At 41.6% G+C, this 15,144-nt stretch overlaps 2 protein-coding genes across 2 annotated transcripts; both read right to left on the reverse strand.

Annotated features, from left to right (window-relative positions):
- Positions 1-514: 514 nt before the first annotated feature.
- On the reverse strand, positions 515-10,368 carry sapcd2 (suppressor APC domain containing 2). Its single transcript, XM_077585822.1, has 6 exons — positions 9,401-10,368; positions 6,852-6,985; positions 3,740-3,886; positions 3,558-3,659; positions 2,318-2,437; positions 515-2,217 (listed from the first exon to the last, which is right to left on the reverse strand). Exons 1-6 carry the CDS (start codon positions 10,134-10,136, stop codon positions 2,089-2,091), a joined length of 1,368 nt encoding a protein of 455 aa, XP_077441948.1. The 5' UTR covers positions 10,137-10,368; the 3' UTR covers positions 515-2,088.
- A 2,184-nt stretch (positions 10,369-12,552) lies between these two features.
- On the reverse strand, positions 12,553-15,075 carry tmem141 (transmembrane protein 141). Its single transcript, XM_077542392.1, has 5 exons — positions 14,898-15,075; positions 14,713-14,779; positions 14,057-14,140; positions 13,868-13,978; positions 12,553-13,722 (listed from the first exon to the last, which is right to left on the reverse strand). The coding sequence occupies exons 1-5, from the start codon at positions 14,949-14,951 to the stop codon at positions 13,661-13,663; spliced, it is 378 nt and encodes a 125-aa protein (XP_077398518.1). The 5' UTR covers positions 14,952-15,075; the 3' UTR covers positions 12,553-13,660.
- Between the last annotated feature and the right edge of the window lie 69 nt (positions 15,076-15,144).

The following is a 15,144-nucleotide window of genomic DNA, read 5'->3' on the forward strand; positions in this document are numbered from 1 at the left end:
TCCAATTGTGCATTAGTACAGTTACAAAACACAGTACAAAAAAAAAAAAACAGACAGCAATGAACAGTATATCCATCTGCCTGCCTTATACAGCCGTCAGGTGGCCAAGACATTATATTTGTGTTGGAAACAATAAGTATGATATAGTACAAGAATATACCGTCATATTTTTATACTGTAATATTGGTATAGCGTTGGTTTAATTTAGCACTGATATTAGCATATTATTATAAGTACTGTCATAAAAGTATAAATTATAGCATGCTTACTACCCGATTTAACCATTTAAAGGCATTTAAAAATGTGTTCTACCAAAATTAACGAATTTCACCAACTTCAAAACTCATTATCTTTGTAAAATCGCAGAGAATTTTCTATTGGTGTGACACCAACATACTGATTTTATGGAGTTCGAAGTAATCATTGACTTGACGGCCCCCAAAAAAATGTTTCAAGTGTTTGTGCCTCGTGCTGATTTAGTGCAAGAAAAAAAAAAAAAAGAATGCAAAGACGCTTTGTCACCCTGTTTGCTCGTATTTATTATTTTTACATTTCATTCATAGTTGAAGTACTTGTGATAGAAAGCAGAGAGAGAAAAAAATGTCACTCACATTATGTACTTTGAGCAGCAAAAAAAAACGTAAACATTCAACGGTACATAACTATGTTATACGCAGACATCCCAATAGTACCATCAACTTCCTGTATACACGTACAGCTTATTATTATTATTATTATTTAACTGGCAGAAACAAACTAGCTACTGTAAAGAGTTTCTGTGTAAAAGTATTGGAGGGGTACACGTTTAGCTACACTTCTTCAGAAGATCAATATTGCAGGCCATGCAGTCACGTAGAAGACAAAACAGGAATTTTTGTATTACAAAAATTTTTTATAATAAAAAAAAAAAGTGTTTTTAAACCATTCCAAAACAAGTGAATACTTCTTACACTTTCCTCAGCGTGCAAACTTTCAAATTTCTCTCCTCCGCATCCGGATTGACTTCACGTTGGCTTGAAGGCTAACAACCTCCCTCCACGCCATCATTATTTCACAAAAAAAAAAAAAACACACATCGAACATGCTACTTGAGTATAAAAACTTTTTTGTTTAAATAAAATGGGGTGGGGGGGCACTCCAACCAGAGTCACTGTGTGAATATTAAAAGAGAACGAAAGAGTAAACTTTGTTGAATGGAGCAAACTCCTGTTTTTTTTTTGTTTTTGCACAAGGTGATTGTTTTCTATGAAAGTACAGTAATCGCTTTTATTTTACCTTCGCTTAGTTTGCTTAATTGACCTATTCCCATTTTTTTTCCCTGTGGAAACTCCCCCCTATCCCTAAGACTGCACCTGTTTAAATGGGGAAAGTAGTACAGTAATTGGACCAAAGTAAGTACTGCAGTACCTTGAGATATGAGTTTAATTTGTTCTTTATTAAGGAAAAATATCCCTCAATTAATTAATCGGATGTAAAACGTGAAACAGTTTGTGCATTCCTTCTTGTGTGCCCGCCATGGCCACCAGGAGGCAGTGCTGTAAAACGCAGACGCAAACGAACCATAGACTTCTTCTACAACTACTCAGTAGGCTTGTCGTCCTTTTTTTTGTCAATGATATAAAATAAAAGCCTTTGAGTGTTGCTCTATCATCTCTGCCAAAAAAAATCGTTGCTTAAAGGGTTGTAAAAGTGCGACTATCAATGCTAACCGTTAGCATGTCAATGGCATTTTCCATTTATGCTAGCATTAAGCAATAAGGAGCCATACATGCATGTACACGTACACTTCTGGTGCATTTCTTCAACATCAAATCCTATTTATTTATTTTTCTACTTTGAAATGATTCTTAAGTGTTTTGGGATCATAGGTTTTGGTGGGGGCAGGGGGGGGGGGCTACTGTAAAGAATATGGTGATGTTGGAGTCCAGTGGCTTGGAGTGTTTCTGCCTTTTGTAGTGCACAATTAGCTTGTGGAGTGGAGGTGTTACAAGTTGCAGTCAAGGGGTGTTGAAAAAGGTGCATGGCTGCCACAAAGGGTCGATCAGGTAAACAACGGAGTCTTACAAATTTCGACCTACTGCGTGAAGGTCAGATGAAGGTGGAGTCCATAGCGCTGGTGTCCTGGACGCTGCGGGAACGCGCCTCGAACAGCTGCTTTATCAGCGCCGACTTCTCCTGCTCCAACTGGGCGATGCGCTCGCTCTTCTCTGTCACCTCCTTCGTGGGAGAGGACGAGCAGAAAAAGGAAGGATGTAAAATGCGGGTGGCCTAAAATGTCAACAGAAACGCAGTATTGGAGGAATGGACTTTGGGGGACCTGTGTCAGGAGTCGGTTCTGGTCCTTCAGTCTCAGGATGGCTTGTGGCGGAGCAGGAACTGGAGGCTGGGAGGTTGTGGGGAGCACCGTCGTCTGGCCGCCACTGGGAGGGAAGGACGACTGGGGAATAATGAAACAAAGATGAGTTCAGCATAGTATAGTGTCGTGTAGTATATAACACAGTATGCAGTAAAATTGTCTGCACGTTTTGTTCTAATTTTCCTGGAGTTGGTCGGAACGGATTAAGTGCATTCCCATTCATTTCAAAGCAGAAAGATTATTTACACAAAAGTTCGTGAGTTACGATCTTGTCTTGGTCTGAGATTCTAATTCTGAATGAACTGAGGTCACTTCTGGTGTGCTTCAAGGGTCCATACTTGGCCCTAAGCTTTTTCTTACTCTCATTAATAATGATTTAGGTTCTGGATTGCAATTTCTTTGTGATGATGCTAAACTTTACAGTTACGTTAGTCGTTATGTTGATGTCAGAGACTTAATCTAATCTGATTTGGATGCAGTTTATCAGTGGTGCAGTAACAAGCAGCTGGAAAAAGCAGCAGAAATTTTTTGTTGTACATTATGGCTATGCTAATTCTAGATTGGACTTTGAGGTAGTTGCATTGCAGCTGGTGATAAAATAGTTTGTGACTTGATGATAGACTTTTTTTTTCATCATTTTTTTTTTCATAATCTTAATTTTTCCACTATAGCAAAAATATATATTTTTAAATTTTTTGGGTCATTTTCTCAATCGTAATGTTGATTTTTTTAAATTTTTTTTGTAAAATTATATGAAGTATTAGAATTTGCAACGTTCTTAAGTGGACCTCAGGAAATATTTGTTTAGTAGCAGGGTAGAGTCAATATGGAACAATCTTAGCAGTGATGTTAACTGTCTCACACTGGCAATTTTTCCCAGAATGTGTGGCTCAACTATCATTTGATTCATTTTGGGGTCGGCTGGTCAATTGACTTCTTTGGCTTTGTCTATTTACGTTTGTTGTTGTTGTAGTATTTAAATGCATACATGTGATTTTGTTTGTAATGTTTTGTTGACTGGCTAACAATAAATCAAATCAAAACAAATTTTAAAAAACTTTTATCTCGAGGCACCATTTTATTAATATTGCACAGGTTAGTATGAATGACGGTTTAGTAATTGGGCAGGAAACTATACTGTATGTATGATAAAATCTAGTTACTATATGATGTGTGTTATGTATGGCAGGTGGATTCTCACCATTCCGTTACAACAAATGAGGTCGTTGAGGCACCGGTTGACTTCCTGTAATTTGGGAATAAGAATGTTGATGCGACTCTGGTTGGCTTCAGTGAAAAAGTCCTAAAAAAAAGAAAAAAGAAAAACAAGATTTGAAAAAAAATACACTTTGAGGTTTTGGAGTATCCTGGGTCTTTACTCACCGTGCATTGAGAGTTCTGCCCAACCTGCCGCTGTCTCTCCGTGACATTATGGATCTGGCCCTGGTACCAGTCTCTGGCGCGCTCCACCACCTCCAGGCCCGCCAGCAGGGAGTCCTTCTCCTGCTCCAGCTCCTTCATTTGCTTCAGCTGGGAAAAAAAGCAGAAACGTGCTTTTTTTTTACAAAGACGCCAACTCCATGTCGCCGCCACGACTTGAGAGCGAGATCTCTTTTGTGAAGCGGGCGCAGAAAAACACGCAGCTGTCCGACTGAATCCTGAACAATGTCGAGAGGAGCCATCGGTCAGGCGTCATGGCAACCGCGTAGCAACCCAAGAATGGAGTAAACAGCTAGCGCCTCGATGATGGCCGCCCCTCTGTGTCTATGAAAGTTGTGCTGACCTGGCTTGTCCATGCTGCGCAGTCCTGGCCTCATCGCTGGCATTCAGCCACCCCACCGACCCCACTACGTGCCCCTTACATGGTTCCATCCCTCCATCCCGTGTTTAAACAACTACATCAGAGCAGGTTGGACTCATTTGCTGGCCTGTGTCTAAATAAGGAAGACAAGCGAGTGTGTTTCCTGGTGAAAAGAGTGAGGCAGTGTCAATGAAATGTGTATAAAACCGAGAGCGACAGAGGGTCGATAGTAGTGTGTGTGTGTGTGTGTGAGACCCAGCATAAATACGCACCACACACACACACAACAGTTGCACAAGCTGCTTGACACAAAGGATGAAAGAGCGACTATACTACAGCGGGTCAAAGGCGATAAACAATCCCCGAATACAACAGTGGTGAAAGGATTACTGAGGGGAAATATCTTACACATGCTTTTACAAGGCAAAAACTTTGTGTTCCATTCAGCGGGTTCTGTGCCCAAAGCACCACAGCAAACTTCTCACTCTAGTATCGTATAGAGCAATGATTCTCAAACAACAACCACCCCAAAAAAAATGAATTTAAAAGAAAAACTTGGCTTCCCAAGTGCAGTACCACCAAAATGATCGACATTAAAATTCAGTAGTATAGTAGGCGTAAGTGTTCCTGAAAAACACAATAGATTTTTTTTTTTTAAAGCTTACCGGTAAATACATTTCTCCATTGTGGGGCTAACAAATGCTATCTTAAATAAAGGGAACTTTTTTTTTTTAACTGTACCAAAGTAATGATTCATTTAAATGTATTGTACAGAAAAGTAAAAAAAAAAAACTGCTTTTAAAAATGAACTCCAAATGATTTATACACACACATATATATATAAGTTAAATACAACTGAATGGTACAAGCAGTGATTATTTTGTATATCACCAGAGGGAGCCTGTGTACTACTGATGGAGGAAAGTCTCTCTTGTCGGTGGTTGTTTAAAGCTCACCATTCTATACAGTGTATTATGATAATGCAGTTTAGTGTATGTGTCCCTTTTTATTTTAGTACAATTATAGTATAGTACAATATAGTGGTCAACAGTACACACTGCTGATGCCTTAAATTCCCCATTCAATATAGCGTAGTATGCTATTGATTCAGTATAGTCCAGTTTAGCAAAATGTCTTTTTAGGCATCGTAATAATAATAATAATAACAATAATAATACATTTAACTCTTTGACTGCCAGACGTTTTCAGAAAAGGGATGCCGTGGGTGCCAGCCGATTTAAGCATTTTTGACTGATCTTTCAAGGTCCACAGAAAATTATGTGTTTGGACTATGGAAACACACATACTACCAAATGAAAGATTGGACTCTCATCTTTCATCAGAAAAAAAAGTTTGTTTCTACCTTATTCCGTTTTTCAGTAATCAACTATAGAAAATGGTTAGTTTCACCTCTGTTTTGGAAAAAAAACGTCTTTTAACGTCTTTGGCACTCCTCCATAGGATTTTACTAAACGTTATTTAACGTTTTTGGCAGTCAAAGAGTTCATTTGTAATGCACTTTACTTTTCAAATAAATCTTAACGTGCTACAGATGAGGGTTAAACTTAAAAAAAATTACAGTAAATAAAACAGTTTGAGAAAAAAAAAGAAAAGCATACTATAATACAGTGTAACTGTATAGTACATAGTTGTTTTGCCTATTGTTAATATCCACCTTTTCAAACATTACATTGTTAGTGTCGTAAAGCACAAGTTAAAACCTGTCCAAAATCCACCATACTAAACTCCTCACTGTTACCCCAAACAAACATAACCAAAAAGTTGCCACACAACTCTTCCACTGCCGCCAACTCACCCACAGGAAAAAGTGCAGCGCCTTGCCACTGTACAAGCTGCTGCTGAGAGGGATGAACACGGTGGTGTACGCGGCCCACACCGCCGTCCAGGCCGGGCCGCTTTCCTCCACGTCCACCGGGCCCCTGGGCCCGACCCGGCTCGCTACCATCGGGGCAGCAAAGTCGGCCTCGGTGGGAGGGACGCGGGGAAGGGGGAGGAGGATCGGGGCAGGGAGAGGGAGTGGGGGGTGGGAGAGGAGGAAGAGAAGGGGGAAAAGGGGAGGAGGGGAGTTGGTCGTCCACCTCGGACGCAGGGGCGAAGGAGACGCCGGCGAGGAGAAAGGTGGAGATCGGGCATGCGAGGGAAGGTGGGAAAATGGTGGAAGGCGAGGGGGGCGCGAGACTGAGAGGAGGCAGGCATGAGCTCCGGAGGGGAGGGTGGGAGTTACACCGTGAGGGAGTGGAGGGGGGAGGCCTAGCGGAACAAGGGTGGGTGGGGAACGGGGGGAGCCAATAGGAGGTCAAATGGGACTTTTTCTCTTGTTCTTCTATTCTCTCCTGTACTGTACAATCCATCCAACCACGTTCTTTTTTTTCTCCTCACTTTCTTTAGATTAGCAGCAGGGGTGAGCTGGAGCCTGACTTTGTGAGGGAGGCACATTCGGCCCAAGAGGCAAAAATCGATTGTCTTGAAGCCAGAAAATACCTGACGAAAACCCACCCGAGAAGAACAGATTCGAACTTGGAACCTCCGAAATACGAGGCAGACATGATAACCACCACGCCGCCCGCGCTGCCACACTACACAGCATAGTTTGCTGCTCTGATGCATTAAATGCGGAGGTCACGTGTGTGTATGAATGCACTTTGAACGCCAGCTTTGGAGCAGCACACCGACCATTTCGTAGTCCACGCCGTTGCTGATTGTGTGGCGCCTCTGCTCCTCCCGACCGCGGCTGTGGCGCCTGGAGCCTCCGCTGAAGCCCGTCGCAGACTCGCTTTGGGATCTGGGCAAATTGGATTTGGCAACACCTGGACACATGTGGAAGGGAGTATTTTTTTTTTGTGTGTGTGTGGCAATGCGGGACAATATAGCAGACAACTGGGGGCAAACGTTACCAGTGGTCACCACATGAGGGAGCCATTCAAAATAGACACGTGGAGGAGTGTTTGGGCCGCAGCGAAAGTTTTGTTTTTAATTCTCTAAAATATATTACTTTAAATTGAAATTGACTTTTTATTCCAAAATATACTGCACAACTTTTTTCCCTCAAAAATATGCACATTTATTTTTGTAATATTGCAACAATAATCTCGAAATCATATCATTTAGTGTTGAAAACATCCAACTTTATAATCAGAATATTCTTCTTACAGAGAAAGTGAACTTCTGGCAGGATTTTTTGGTGGGAGATTTCACAGCTGTCATGATTTTGGCAAGGCATGACCTGCGTCCTGTAATCTGGACTAATCCTACTGGGTTTGGCATGCAAGAGATTACGGCACGAACAAGTGCTGCTCTGTTAGTTCATGCTAAATGCCGGAAAATATGAGGCTCGAAACATGGAGACTTGAGGATACTGAACGAACGCCTAAACAAAGTGCACAAATAACAGTTTTATGGGAACTCTTTTGGTAATTGAAGGCTCTAACGTTACATTGGGGGGCGGTTTTTACTAATGCTAATAAACCATTGCTCATCCATAGGCCGTAAAAGTCAGAGAATATCCAAAGTTTGGGATCATTTCACATCAGCGATCGCTAATACATCACAAGGTAACATACGATAAAAGATAGTTTAATGTAGTCTACCATTGCCTTATTAAAAAAAGATGCATGAAAATACTTTGTAAACAAGCAGTCATTCAAAACACAAACTAGCTAACAGGTTAGCCAGTTAACAGCCAGCCAACATTCCACACTCATTTGCTGACACCCACATCACTCACCAGTCCAGTGCCCACCTTTTAAAGCCATACACACTCACAAATAGACTACAGTAGAACACGAGGATGGCGGCCCCAAGTGGACAGAAATAATACCTGGACCTCGCATGCACATTATGTGTTCATACGTCATTATCCGATTATCTATTAATCAATGGGATCATCGTTAGGATTCTTTCAAATGAAACATCCACAGCTAGAATCTTCTTTTTCAGGAAAGTACAATATCAATAGTTATGTAATTGAAAATACAAATAATAGCTTGATCATACCATATACCAAATGGAAGCTATGCTGCACTGGTGCGGCGTTGCGTTTTGTTCAAGTCAAATGCAATAAAAGCCTGCAGCAACGTGTCCTACCGGGTGGAAAAATCTCATGAAACTTTTCAAACGAGCGAAGTAAATTAGCAGGGAGTGAGGGAACGTCACCCTCGAGGCAGGCTGGGTGGCGATCAGACTTAACCCAGAGAGACTCATCAGGGGGGTTGAGCGTGTGTGACAGCTAGCCAGTGCGGTTGTGAGAGCGGCCCGAGGAGACGTACGATTGAGATAATGGGTTAGCAGGATTCCTAAAGCGTTATTTCCCTCACGGCGGGGGAGAATTGACCATCGGAAATCACGCAGCACCAAGGCCAAGGCACCAAAGGAAGGCTGGTACATGTCTGAGCGGACCTGTGACATGGCCTGGCTTTAACGACAGAAGTAATTCACCGAGTTACAACAAGCTGAACATGACCCCCTTTAAAAGCATGCAGCATATTTGAGAAGTGTATTGTCAAAACAATAAATTGCTGGCATAGAGTCGAAACAACTGAGGTCAAAATTTGACAAATTTCATATTACCCTCAAAGATCTAAATTATTGGACGTGTGTGTTGTAATATTTTGCTAATTATTGACCACTTACAAATTTGAAAATGATTGTTTACTGATTTTAAACATTCATGAGGATAGATATTAGTTGATGGTCTCAGTGTGGATCGACCCTCTTTAATATGGATTGGGGGGGAACTACTGTATTGCGTTATTTGCATAATGGCTGCCTCTTATTATGATCTTTTTTCTTTGGAAGATATTTGCGGTTGACATGCATCAGGTGCATTGCCAGGTAAAAGATACAATATTCTTTTTACATGTTTTATTATATTTTTGTTTTGGGAGGACCTTTTTTTTGTGGACAATTATTATAAGCGGACTTTTCCCACTTATTTAAGAATCTTTTGGCTTTTTTTTTAAAAGGTGTTTTTCTTCTTCTAAACAATTAAATGGGCTGCAACTATTCGCGAATTTTCGGCTGACAGCCGCGAATAACGGGGGTCCACTGTGTGTATGATTTGGAAATCACATTGTCCCTGCATTTTATTAACATATTTTATGATGACTGGATAACTCGTTTCGAATTCAAAAGTTAGAAATGGCTTTTATTGCACATACTTGGCGTTTGAAGCTGGATAACTCGTTTCGAATTCAAAAGTTAGAAATGGCTTTTATTGCACATACTTGGCGTTTGAAGCTGGGGTGACTCCAGTGCCAGCGACTCGATGGACCTCACCCGGCTCTGCTGCTGTTGGGGTGCCTTTGAGACGTGACCCGGTTCCCCCCGATAACACCCGCCGGCCTCCTGAGGGGCGGGGATCCGCTCCACACTCCGACCGGGTCTCTCATACCCCGCCCCGTACCTCACCGGTCCGCACACCGGATGGCCGGCTCCCTCCTCCGGCCTGGGCCGACTCATCAGTGAGGACGCGCGGTGCGGCTGGATGTTGGTCACGTTGCTCGGCCCCAGCGGGCGTACCTTGTTCTCCACCCGGGGGCAAGCGGACCGCGGGGCGGGCAGCGGAGGGACGGCCGCCTGCGCCTTCGACAGACAGCGGTTCTCCGGGTTAAGCATGGAGTAGCGCAGCCCCGCCACGAAGCGCTCGAACGTGAGGCAGCCGTGCGGTGGGGTGACCCGGCGGAGGCAGCTCAACACCCCGCCGGGTAGCTCCCGAGTGTCGGCGCCCTGCCAGCGGCTCTCGATCTCGGATATGTGGACGTAGCCGCGACCGGCGTCGTCCAGGATATCAAACAGGGTCCGCAGGCTGTGAAGAAATGCTTTGGGCAATCCGTCCGTGGAATAGTCTTCCTCTATCGGTTGGGTTTTCCCGTGAAAGGCGTCTTTTCTGGGCCCAATTCGGCCATAAATTGCCGACGTTTCGCTCATTTTGCTGCCCTGCTTCGTGGCTATCAAAGCCATGACTTCTTTCAAGTACTTCCAGTTAGCATAAACCACCACGAGACGGACTACTTTTTGTAGCTGCAAAGAAATAAATAATAATTAACCAAAACACAAAACTCGACTTAATTTAAACTATCACACATATTTTCAGATATAGATATAAGGCTTCAGCGTCATGTTTAATCCCGCGTTGGCTAGTGAAACTTCACTTTTTAATCGTCCCGTGTGTGAATAATACACTCCTCCTGTGGAGTCCAGCACCGCCCTTCAAATGTATGTGCGCGAGCGCTCCCAGCCAGCCCATTGGTCTACGCGCGCCAGAGCCGAGCTCTGATTGGCGGAGAGCAGAGGTAAGCTCCAGTTTGAGTTGCTTTGTGTTAATCATGTATTACTCATAATAGTGGGACGTTCCTATAGGGTCTTGTGATTTGAAAAAAGAAATGCTGCTAGCGTTACAGACAAAGAAGTCAATCCAACTTTATGCTTTCAATTTTAGTTAATCTGTGAAAATGATCATGTTATTGTACTATTATTTTGCAAATTTATCAAAACAGCAATCCTACTTGAATCTGGGGCGTAGTGTAAACAAACCACTTATTGAATACAATATAATGAATCAAAAGTACTCTATCCATCTATTTTATTACAATGACCCAAGAATAAGTGCTATAGGAAAAAAAATATATTGTGAGTATGTAAAAAAAAATGAAGAGTGGTATGAGTAGTAAGCCTTGTTGTATCCCGCATGTCATTACAATTGTTTGACTAGCACAAAATGTACCATTTTGCATTTAGACAAACCTCTAAGGAGCAAAACATTTCTTCTCCACCATCCTGACTCTTTTACTGTATATAGTCCCAACCTGTCGGGGCTTGAAGCTTCCATCTGTTTTGCAAACGTCCCAGGGTGACTCATGTTGGAACAACAGTAAATTCCCTGTCATTTAAACCCTGCCCACTTTTCCTGTTTAATCAGATAATATCGGACTCGTCCTACTATTTTGATGTGATGCCCCAAGGATGTCAATCGACAGTTGCCTTCACATAATCAATCGTGTACTGGTTATTCTAGTCAACATATAAAATGGGTGGGCTTCGATCGTGGCACACAGCAGAGATCAAATAGAGCAAATGATCAAGTAGCCTCAGCTAACCATAGTAGTTTGGTGCTGCAGAAATGTTGTAAATAGTGTTTGCATTGGGCTGGCTGAGCGTGTGAGCTGCTGTTATATAACCCAAGAAAGTGACTGACAGAAAGAGGAGAGCGGTCACAGCGAGATGGCTCGACTGCCGCCGCTCGGCCCGTGCTCTCCTCTTCTGCTGTCATGCCCATCATGTACACACACTCACGGTCTAATAGGGTGAAAGGATCGTGCTCATTTGAGCATTTTTTTTCTAGCCAAAGTGTCAATGAAATAACAGTCCAGTTTCATGCAGCACTAAGAATCGTAACAAAGTCTGTCTGTAGTACCATAACTGCATCCAGACCGATTGGAAAAATGAGCTGTAGTCAAAAAGGAAACAGAAGGCGCTAGGCTAACTGTCTGTTAGCTTCTCTGAGTTTATAGCTCAGCTGAATTTGGTGTTGACTACAGAAAAGGACTTCCCATCGTAAATATTGAACTTACGATTGTTGGCCAATACCGTTGTCAGAACAGATCAGGGAAGGGAAATCACTCTCAACACACCTCACGGTAATCGCTCAGGTTAATCTTTTAGCAACATCTGACAATCAGGCCTTAGCTAAAAAAAAAAAAAAAGCTCAAATTCGGCCTGATTGTCAGCATGTGTGCCCCTTTTTTAGTCTTGCCAGAGGTTGCGCCAAGTGTTCTCCAGCTGCTTGTTTGAATCACAGCTCCACTCATGTTGACACTCTTTGGCTCCCTCGTTACTTCCTGTTTGTCCCGTTTGAGATTTGCTCCATCAATTCTTGCATCCAAAAGACAGAGAGAGAGGGGGGGAATCTTCAAAACCTTCCCGGCTTGGAGATGTTTGATCAGATTTGAGTAACTGCAATATGAGGATGAGCACATGGCAGAGCTGCACCCGGGAGGCAAATAAATGTCATTAAAAACGGAGCTAAAACATTCCCTTTTTCCAATTTGTATTTGGGAAAACGTGTGTTTTTTTTAGTCACGCCACTGCTGTGAGCTTGCGTTGGCAGCTCAGAGTTAGCGATTTAAGCATGTTCTTGGGGTATTAAAGCATGACCTTTGATCTGCGTGTTCATTTCTCATGAAAGACAGGATTGTTGGAAGGAGCAGAACATGTGGTGGTTTAGTTTTAAGTGGCGGTACACACACAGACTGTTAATCGGGCCGAAAAGTGAGCTACACACATCAATAATCGGGCAGATTTTTTAAAAGCATTTCCTTGCTTTATGATCAAAGTCAATAAAGGCTCAAGACTAAAATCAATGACCACCTACACAATCTAATGTCCAGTATTTTATTTTTTTTTAAATATTACAAATAGAATAATGTCCACAATAATTTTCACCCAACCTCCTAATTATGTGACTGGTAATCCCAGCAGTCTCTTTGTTGAGCATTATATAGCAGAATTTTTTTTATTGAAGCCCCAAAAAAAACTAATTCCAGATCATAAGCTTAACATCTGATGCCTACCAAAAGGAGCCATGCTTAAACCCTGACCTTCAATGTATCAGTTTGTCAACTGATTTTATGTGTTGGGAGTTTTCCTCTTGTGCTATGTTAGGTATCAAATTGTAACATTCTAACAGTTTGTATGCCGACGTACAGCGAAATAGTATCCAGAGTTTGGAAAGGCAAATGGTGTTCTAATGGTTTGAATCAGTTGAGATATGTCGACGAATGAGGTCAATTTGTAAAAGGTTTCCATTCATTTTGGGAATGTACAATGAGAAACTAAATTTGGCAAAAAGTGGCAAATCTTGGAACATGACAAGTCATCAAAATGAGGTGAACATTTTGAAATTGGAATGGTTTGTATTGATTAACAAATATGGAAGGACGTCCACTTGTGGGCACATTATGCAAGGTGAAAGGATTAGATCATCTTGAAAAAAATTCTCCATTATTTGTAAAATGTTGTCATGAAAATTTGGATTTTTTTTTTGTTGTTGATTTTTTGGGGGATGTAAAAAATAGTTGTAAATATTTCCTGAGTAAGTTAGAATCGTTTGAAAAAATTAGTTAAATTTAAAAAATGTTTTCTTGACAAAAATGTAAAACAATTCCTGACAGAGCAGAAATCTAGTTTTGTTTTACTTTTGACGGACATTTCTGAAAAATTTTGCTACAAACTGGGGGGAACCTTTGGAATTTCCATTCTAGTTTTATTATTCATACTACTCATTATACACATGCACGGCCGTTAAGAATGTTAAGAATGTGACATAACATTGCAAGTACAGTTACTAAAGGTTGTATGAGAGTTGACGGTTTGAATATGGAACAGCATATTTCTTTATATATTATATTTCCCTTACGAAAAACTGCACTTGGAGGTAGACCAGCGTCTCGGAACAGACTGTATAACAGTGTTCTTTTTAGAAGATTTCAATCCATCACATCGCCATATTTTGTCTTCTCAGTCCTTGGCGGTTCTTCTGTTTTGGGCACTAAAAGGCAAAGGTAAACAGTAAAAAAAAAATCAACCAAATGTCGGTAAGTTGGGTCGCTCGTATCTCAAGGCACAACTATATGTCTGCCATGTCTGTAAGTCCAGTCAAACATACTGTACAACACATTTAGCCAGGAACTTACTTTGTGGCGGCAACCTATTCGGTACTTTGCCAGTTTCGAGTAACAACCAGAGGTCGGCGCATTTCTGCGATTCCCACCACGTCACGGTGTAGCTGCCCACCGTTGATCCCACTAAGAGAAATAAGCGATGGATTGGAGACATATTAGAAAGTTGGGTGGGGGTGGGGGAATTACACTCTGATTCCTCACCGATCGAAACAAGCAGGTTCCACTGCAGAGGATAAGTCAGTCTTTTAAGTAGGAGCTTCTGGAGAGCAAAAAGGCCAACAGCACCTGTAAGAGAAGGTCGAAAAAATACAATATCCATCAGCTATGACAAACATGGCACAAGTTTCCACCGTTATTGGTAAACTACAATGACATGTTATGCTAACAGGAAGTTAAAATACATTTTTCATCCTCTGCAAAAAAAAACCCTAATATTACTGCAGCTTACTGAGTGAGTTGTGGAAGTCTTCTTTGTGAGTGATTCAAAATAAAACGTGTTGCAATGTTTTCAGAGCATGTGTCTGGGATTTTTTTTTTAAGGTTCTATTAGCAATAATGCGATAATATCAATAAATTACATTTTCAACACTCATTTCATCTCTATTTTATGCACCGGGGCTCAAAAGGCCTCTCCCCAATGTGTTCCCAAAAATATATATAAAAATAAAAAATAAAGCTGAGCTGTAAACATTAAAAGAAATGCTCAAAAGTATTCTTCAGCTATGGAGTAAAATGTGACCCAATACTTTAGTGCACATCTTCTACCACACATGCCTGAAGGTTATTCCGCTCTCATGTGGTAGATACTACTTGTATACTGTATTGGAAATTATTTCTCTGATGCACGTATTACGTACCAAGAACAAAGCTTCCAGTCCCCTTCATTAAGGCGCGAGACTGACAGGCGGTATAACTTTCTAAACCCTGAAAGACAAAATTACAAATGAAAGGCGAAAAGAAATGATACTGATATTTTCATTCATGTTGTGGGAAAAAATTAAGCAAAAGGTCAACATGACACGCAAAAATTCTAAATGCTTACCGGGTGTTTTGCTACCAGCTTATCGTCCACGCGAGTGAGACCAACATTGACCATTTTGTGTATTAAAATGAGAAGTTTAAAGTTATTTCGTGGATAGCAACATTGGATTTGGCTAACATTACTGAACTGCACCCAGTTGCCGTCGGAGACTTACAAAACAGTGTACGATGATAAGCTAAACTAGGGCGACACCCACAGACCGGCGGTGGTACTGCACTTCTTCGCACATAAAATTAATACTTATCCG

Source organism: Vanacampus margaritifer, chromosome 14, assembly GCF_051991255.1.
Source record: "Vanacampus margaritifer isolate UIUO_Vmar chromosome 14, RoL_Vmar_1.0, whole genome shotgun sequence".
Lineage (NCBI taxonomy): Eukaryota > Metazoa > Chordata > Actinopteri > Syngnathiformes > Syngnathidae > Vanacampus > Vanacampus margaritifer.

Bases quoted from the DNA above. Each gene is read 5' to 3' on its own strand.
- sapcd2 (XM_077585822.1), bottom strand. From the start codon at position 10,136: ATGGCTTTGATAGCCACGAAGCAGGGCAGCAAAATGAGCGAAACGTCG. The intron at 3,660-3,739 runs GTGAGTAAAGAC...TCTTTTTTTTAG, and splicing joins GGCAGAACTCTCAATGCACG to GACTTTTTCACTGAAGCCAA. The intron at 2,218-2,317 runs GTCCCCCAAAGT...TCTCCCACGAAG, and splicing joins AGAACCGACTCCTGACACAG to GAGGTGACAGAGAAGAGCGA.
- tmem141 (XM_077542392.1), bottom strand. From the start codon at position 14,951: ATGGTCAATGTTGGTCTCACTCGCGTGGACGATAAGCTGGTAGCAAAA. The intron at 14,780-14,897 runs GTAAGCATTTAG...TTTGTCTTTCAG, and splicing joins AGCTGGTAGCAAAACACCCG to GGTTTAGAAAGTTATACCGC. The intron at 13,979-14,056 runs GTGAGGAATCAG...TATTTCTCTTAG, and splicing joins GAACCTGCTTGTTTCGATCG to TGGGATCAACGGTGGGCAGC.